Source organism: Rhinoderma darwinii, chromosome 4 (genome assembly GCF_050947455.1).
Source record: "Rhinoderma darwinii isolate aRhiDar2 chromosome 4, aRhiDar2.hap1, whole genome shotgun sequence".
NCBI lineage: Eukaryota > Metazoa > Chordata > Amphibia > Anura > Rhinodermatidae > Rhinoderma > Rhinoderma darwinii.
In genome coordinates, this window is record NC_134690.1 from 18,534,917 (window position 1) to 18,543,019 (window position 8,103).

The 8,103-nt window shown below is 39.4% G+C and overlaps 1 protein-coding gene across 1 annotated transcript in view; it reads left to right on the forward strand.

The window, feature by feature from the left end:
• BLK (BLK proto-oncogene, Src family tyrosine kinase) overlaps positions 1-8,103 on the forward strand; it is a 55,611-nt gene that overhangs the window by 20,655 nt on the left and 26,853 nt on the right. The window contains exon 5 of the mRNA XM_075863548.1: positions 3,823-3,926. Coding sequence (XP_075719663.1) covers positions 3,823-3,926 — 104 coding nt within the window. The remainder of the gene's footprint in view (positions 1-3,822; positions 3,927-8,103) is intronic.

An 8,103-nucleotide genomic window follows, 5' to 3' on the forward strand; every position in this document is an offset into this window, starting at 1 on the left:
TGTGAAGGTCGGGTGCCTGGGGGATTTTGAGTTTCTCTTCTGGAACACCATGATGTTGGTTTTCTTGGCATTGATGGGTAGTGCCCACGTGGAGCTGAATTTTTCTAGGATTTGCAGGTTGTCTTGGAGACCTTTCTCGGTTGGTGATAGTAACAGAAGGTCATCTGCATACAGCAGGAATTTCACCTGGGTGTCATGGAGGGCGAGACCTGGTGCTGAGGAGGATTCCAGAGCTGTGGCCAGTTCATTGATGTAGATGTTGAAGAGCGTTGGACTGAGGCTGCAGCCTTGTCTGACTCCTCGGCTCTGCTGGAAATCAGCCGTTCTTCTCCCGTTCACCTTCACGCTGCATCTGTTGTCTGTGTAGGAGCTTCTGATGACGTCATAGGTTTTACCTCCTATTCCGCTCTCCAGCAGTTTCAGGAATAGGCCCGGGTGCCACACTGAGTCCAAGGCCTTCTTAAAGTCCACAAAACAGGCGTAAATCTTCCCATGCTTTGTATTGTGGACGTGGCTCTTGATGAGGCTGCGCAGGGTGTAGATGTGGTCAGTGGTGCGGTGGTTTGGCATGAACCCAGCTTGGCTTTGGTGGAGGACATTGTGCTGGGAGAGGAAGCTGAGGATTCTCTTATTCAGGATGCTGCTGAACAGTTTCCCCAGGTTGCTGCTGACACATATCCCTCGGTAGTTGGCCGGGTCGTACCTGTCCCCACTCTTGTGGATTGGTGTTATAAGGCCTTGGTTCCAGATTTGCGGGAAGTAGCCGGCACTCAGCACTATATTAAATAGTTTGACTATTGCGGCCTGTATTTCTGGCGGGCTGTGTTTTATCATTTCTGGTGAGATTCTGTCTAGGCCGCTGGATTTTTTACACCTTATGTCTGAGGTTCTCTCTGTTACTTCTTGCAGTGTTATTGGTGTATCCAGGGGGTTTTGAGAATCTTTAAGTGTTTCCTCCATCGCCTTCAATTTTGATATTATTTGTTTTTGTTCTTGGCTTTGTTCTTCTTTCGGGATATCTTTGTAGAGGTCCCTGAAATATTGGAGCCAGATGTTGCCATTTTGAATATGAAGGTTGTTTTTCTTGCAATTTTTGCCCATGTGTTTCCATAATTCCCAGAACGAGTTGTCATGGAGGGCATCTTGGAGTTGGGTAAGTTTGGTGGAGATGTGCCTTTGTTTTTTCTTTCGGAGGATGGTCTTGTATTGCCTCTGTATGTTGCTGTAGGCCTCCTTCAGACCGGTGTTGTTTGGGTCTCGGTGCTTCTTATTTGAGGCATTTCTTAGGGTCTTCCGTACTTCTTTGCACTCACGGTCAAACCAAGCGTTAGGATGTATTTCTTGTGGCCTCTTGTAGTCACATCTTTTCAGGTCAGACTTCTCTGCCATGGTATAGAATATATTATTGAGGTCATTTACGGCCTGATTGACCCCTCCTGGGCTTGTCTCATACACCTTGTTGTAGAGGTTGTGAAGCATCTCCTGCACTTCTGGTCTGTTCATTGTCTCTTTATATTTTATAGTTGACGTTTTGGACCATTTATAAGATGGGGGCAGGTTGAAGAGGCCGGTTTGATGTTGTTTTTGTGCAGATGGTTTGGTTGTGGATTTGATGTATAGAAGTAATTGGTTGTGATCTGACAGGTGCGTTTGTGGAGTGACTATGAGTGCGCCAATGTTTGCGGGGTCCATGTCCGTGATGGCATAGTCTACTACACTGCTGCCTACATGGGAGTTTAGTGTATACCTTCCTAAAGAGTCTCCCTTGGTGCGGCCATTCAGTATGTGGAGTCCTAAGCTTCGACATATCTCATATCTATCTATCTCCTATCTATCTATCTATCTATCTATCTATCTATCTATCTATCTATCTATCTATCTATCTATCTATCTATCTATCTATCTATCTATCTATCTCATATCTATCTATCTATCTATCTATCTATCTATCTATCTATCTATCTATCTATCTATCTATCTATCTATCTATCTATCTATCTATCTATCTATCTATCTATCTATCTCATATCTATCTATCTATCTATCTATCTATCTCATATCTATCTATCTATCTATCTATCTATCTATCTATCTATTTCATATATATCTCATATCTATCTATCTATCTATCTATCTATCTATCTATCTATCTATCTATCTATCTATCTATCTATCTAATATCTATCTATCTCATATCTATCTATCTATCTATCTATCTATCTATCTATCTATCTATCTATCTATCTATCTATCTCATATCTATCTATCTATCTATCTATCTATCTATCTATCTATCTATCTATCTATCTATCTATCTATCTATCTATCTAATATCTATCAATCTCATATCTATCTATCTATCTATCTCATATCTATCTATCTATCTATCTATCTATCTATCTATCTATCTATCTATCTATCTATCTATCTATCTATCTATCTATCTATCTATCTATCTATCTATCTATCTATCTATTTCATATATATCTCATATCTATCTATCTATCTATCTATCTATCTATCTATCTATCTATCTAATATCTATCTCATATCTATCTATCTATCTATCTATCTATCTATCTATCTATCTATCTATCTATCTATCTATCTATCTATCTATCTATCTATCTCATATCTATCTATCTATCTATCTATCTATCTATCTATCTATCTATCTATCTATCTATCTAATATCTATCTATCTCATATCTATCTATCTCATATCTATCTATCTATCTATCTATCTATCTATCTATCTATCTATCTATCTATCTATCTCATATCTATCTATCTATCTATCTATCTATCTATCTATCTATCTATCTATCTATCTATCTATCTATCTATCTATCTATCTATCTATCTATCTATCTATCTATCTATCTATCTATCTATCTCATATCTATCTATCTATCTATCTATCTATCTATCTATCTATCTATCTATCTATCTATCTATCTATCTATCTATCTATCTATCTATCTATCTATCTATCTCATATCTATCTATCTATCTCATATCTATCTATCTATCTATCTATCTATCTATCTATCTATCTATCTATCTATCTATCTATCTATCTATCTATTTCATATATATCTCATATCTATCTATCTATCTATCTATCTATCTATCTATCTATCTATCTATCTATCTATCTATCTATCTATCTCATATCTATCTATCTATCTATCTATCTATCTATCTATCTATCTATCTCATATCTATCTATCTATCTATCTATCTATCTATCTATCTATCTCATATCTATCTATCTCATATCTATCTATCTATCTATCTATCTATCTATCTATCTATCTATCTATCTATCTATCTATCTATCTATCTATCTATCTATCTATCTGTCTATTTCATATATATCTCATATCTATCTATCTATCTATCTATCTATCTATCTATCTATCTATCTATCTATCTATCTATCTATCTATCTATCTATCTATCTATCTATCTCTCTCCATCTCTCTCTCCATCTCTTTCTCCATCTCTCTCTCCATCTCTCTCCATCTCTTTCTCCATCTCTTTCTCCATCTCCATCTCTCTCCCCCTCTCTCCATCTTTCTCTCCATCTCCATCCTCTCTTTCTCTCTCCCCCCCCTCTCTCTCTCTCTCTCAAATTGATTATGAAAATTTGGGCTTTTTTTTTATATTCTGAACTTTTGGAAAAAGTTTAGGAATTTGTTTCAATCCAATTTTCTGAAATGATAATTTATTTTTCTCAGTGAGAGTCATTAATATCATACAATCTAAACTCTTACAACCTGTGATATCCGGAGGTAACGTGTCCTATTTTTTGTCCAGGTTCTTTTTCAATAACATCACTCGGAAAGACGCCGAAAGACAACTCTTAGCTCCAGACAACATCCCTGGAACATTTCTTATCCGTGAGAGTGAAACGAGCCTAGGTACGGTCACACGGCTTACACTATTATTATTATTATATCATATGAAAAAAATATCAGGAAATGTATTTTTCTGCCGAGGAGAGTTTACTAAGTAATTTTTTAATATTTATCATTGATGTTTTAAAGAATTTACAATTACAATATCTTGGAACAGAAATGATCTTGTTAAGTCCACTCATAATAATATAATAAAATACGCTGTAATGTAAGATTTTAGACGATTAGTCTAATTCTATTAAATATATATATAAAAAAAAAAACAAAAGATGTTCATTGAGTTTTTGAATGGATTAAATAAAAAATATAGAACTTATCAGAATTGTTACAATTATGAATGCAGCGGTGTCATCCAATGAATCGTGACTCGTTTAATATTATGGTTCTTATTAACAGTACTAGATAATAATGACAATAAAACGAAATAATAATAATAAGAAGAAGAAAAATGTATAATAATAAATAAAAATAATAATAATAGTAATAATAATTTATATTAATAACAAAAGTATTAAATAATAATCATCACACTCAACTTAATAATAATAATAATAATAACAATAAATAATGATCTTATTAAATAATACTACTTAGCAATAATAATAATAAAAATATATTAGCAATAATGATTATAACAAAATAACAATAAATAAAATAATTATTTTTATTACAGTGGCGTAACAACCACTGTAGCAGCCATAGCGGCTGCTACGGGGCCCGCGGCATGAGGGGGCTCGTGCCACCAGCCATCATGGCCCCCCAATGCCCGGAGGCTCTGTTAGCAGCCGCTATGGCTTCCACAGCGGTAGCGACGCCACATTCAATAGTGTTTGGGTCCTTCGGACATAGATACTATTGAACACTATGACAGAGCAGGGAGGTATCTCCCTGCTCTGCCATAGGCTACTGTAATCGTGGCGTAGCTCTAGGGGTCGCAGCGGCCGCCGGGCTCCTAAGCATAGGGCCCCCGTAACCAAACAGCGCTCACCGTACTGGTTCCGCTTCCTGAATGCTGGAGCAAGGAGCTGACAGCTCCTTGCTCCAGCATTCACTCCGCTGTGAGCGGCTCGGCGCAGGCAGGCACGATGTAGTGAGGTCATCACCTGTCTGTGCTGAGTCACTCACAGCACAGACCGGAGGAGAAGGATCCTCCACCCATCGTGGGAACAAAGATAGGTATGTAATTATGTTATTATTTTTCTATTAGGCACTATGGGGCATTATACTGGGTAGGGAAGGGGGGCTGATATGGTGGCAGCTATAGGAGCATTACACTGTATGGGGGGCATTATACTATGGGGACAGCTATGGGGATATATATATTGTGGGGACAGCTATGGGGGCCATTATTCTGTGGGAGCTGCTGTTGGGGGAAATATACTGTGGGGAAGCTATGGGAGGCATTATAATGTGTGGGGGCAGCTATGGGGCAATATGCTGTATGGGGGAATTTGTTTCGGCATTATAAGGCATGGGGGATCTGTGTTGGCATTATACTGTATGGCGGCAGCTATGGGGGCATTATACTGTGTGGGCTGAACTGGATGTGAAGGTGCGGGGATTGGGTGGGATTAGGGGCCTGGCTTAAAAGAAAAAATGTGCTGCTGTGCGCCGCATTGATTGTCCCTCTTTGTGATACTTGAAAGTATATCACAGTCTATTGGGGGGCTGTATAGCACTGTCTTCAGGGGGCTGTATAGCACTATCTACAGGGGGTGGACTGTATAGCGCTATCTACAGGGGGCTGTATAGCACTGTCTACAGGGGGCGCTGTGTAGCACTGTCTACAGGGGGGGCTGTATAGCACTGTCTTCAGGGGGGCTGTATAGCACTGTCTACGGGGGGCGCTGTAGAGCACTGTCTACAGGGGGGCTGTATATCACTGTCTACAGGAGGCGCTGTGTAGCACTGTCTACAGGGGGCGCTGTATAGCACTGTATACAGGGGGCTGTATAGCACTGTCTACAGAGCGGGCCATATTGTACTGTCTACAGGGGGAGCTGTATAGCACTGTCTACAGGGGGCGCTGTATAGCACTGTATACAGGGGGCTGTATAGCACTGTCTACAGAGCCATATTGTACTGTCTACAGGGGGGGGCTGTATAGCACTGTCTGCAGGGGGCTGTATAGTACTGTGTACAGGAGGGGGCCGTATGGCACTATTTACAGGGGGGCACTATCTACAAGGGTGGGCTGTGTATGGCACCCAGGGGAGGGGGCCCCAGTCAAAAGCTTGCTATGGGGCCTGGTGTTTCCTAGTTACGCCCCTGGTTGTTCCCCATATTTTTGTGAGTTTATTACGATTATCAGTGTTATTATTATAGTAAGGCTGTGTTCACATATATCAGAAAAAAATCCATGCAGGCGATTAAAAAACGGCTGTGAGAATAAGTAAAATGCTGCTTATTTTTGCAGATTCTCAGACTGCAGATTATCCCCATTTAATGACTCAAATTGCTGATTCGCGGCAGAAATCAACCCCGAGAGTGAGCCTTGAATTCTGCTGCATTAATCTACAAGTGTGAACATACCCTTAGGGACAGTGCTTGCATAGATTTATGCACATCATAGAGGAGGCAATGGCTATGTAGGGATGACATAACTTTCCTCCGCATTTGTTTTATTTTTATTATATTCATTTTTTTATGTATTTTCTTGAATATTTAAGTACATTAATTAAAAAAACTATATATTTCTTAGATGTCCCAAAATATTATTTATATGTTTGATGAATTCATTAAAGACAATTGAGCTGTAAGTGATATATACAGTATTTTCCTCCTGAGGAGGGTCATGTTCCGGCCTCTTATCATTATTAACGATCTATGGTTGACACCACACAAGGTGCAGAGCTACAGAAGACAATGGTGATTTTCCACCCATGCCGAGCACACGCCACCCATATATTATCACTGCTGTTTGTTTTCCGGTTAGAGATGTTTTGAGAAAAAAATCACATAGATGCACACGGCCGTAATTTTTATCCTCAATTACGGTTCGTACTTTGATTACGGATCAAAGTACGAACCCATTCATTTCTATTGCCCAAAGACACCTTCCTGTATCTTTACGGGAAGGTGTTCGGCCCGTAGAATGGCTCGGCAAAAAATAGGACAACCTATTTTTTGATTTTGTACGGACCGTGCTCCCATACTTTATAATGGGAGCACGGCCCGAAAATGCGGTCGTGTCTGTAATCACGGGCCGTGATTATGGGAACGGCCGTCTGCATGGGGCCTAAAGATGTTGTCTGGTCTAGAAAACCCAATTTTCAAATACCCAATTAGGACATTGCTGAAAGGAGAATCCATTATCTGAGATCCCATTCATAGTCAGAGCAGAGAGAGGCTACAAAAATTGTCTCTTGCTTTGGAAGACACATCATTTTCATGCATTACACCCTTAAATTTAACTGGGGAAAGTGTAATACTTCATTTCTCCTGTGGTGGTGCTGTAGGGAAATTGAACACTTGTCGCCAGGTACCCTTGCAGATTACAGCTGATCGCAGGTGTTTAAATTTGGCAAAATAAAGTTAAGTGATTTGTTATTTTATATATTTTGTATTATTGCATTTTTTTGCGTAATAAATTGTATTAAATTTAAAAAAGTAGAGTGATTAAAACGGATTGTCTTATAGATATCTGTGATAGTGGGGATTAGATTACATAGAAAGTTCAGATGCATGATGGTACACAGTTGCACCGCATTAAAGTCAATGAAAATGGCTGCTGCCCCACCAAAGAAATAAAACTTTCCATGAACTTTTACAGAAATGGAAACTACAGCCCCACTGAGCCACTTGAGCGGCCTTAACTATTTGTGCCATGTATTACTTGACATTGGAAAATGCTGTGATCCAAGCGTTAACTCATCCACCTGCTTTCTATACTTAAATAAGACTGCCCATAGTCTTCTATGAACCATTCACCCATTCACTGTCATCACTCATGTTGCCTGATCTCTGACTGGACATCAACGATCGACCGGTGTCCCATAATCGGAGTGTTTGCCTGCAGCCACCACAAGGGGGAGCTTACTGTTACAGATTTTAAATCCATATATAGTGAGCTCCCCCTAGTGGTGGGTCCAGGCATCCAGAATTTTATAATTTGACATATTCCTGTGGGAAGGGAAGCAGTGGATTTGAAGCTCTATGTGTGAAACATGCAGTTCCGACC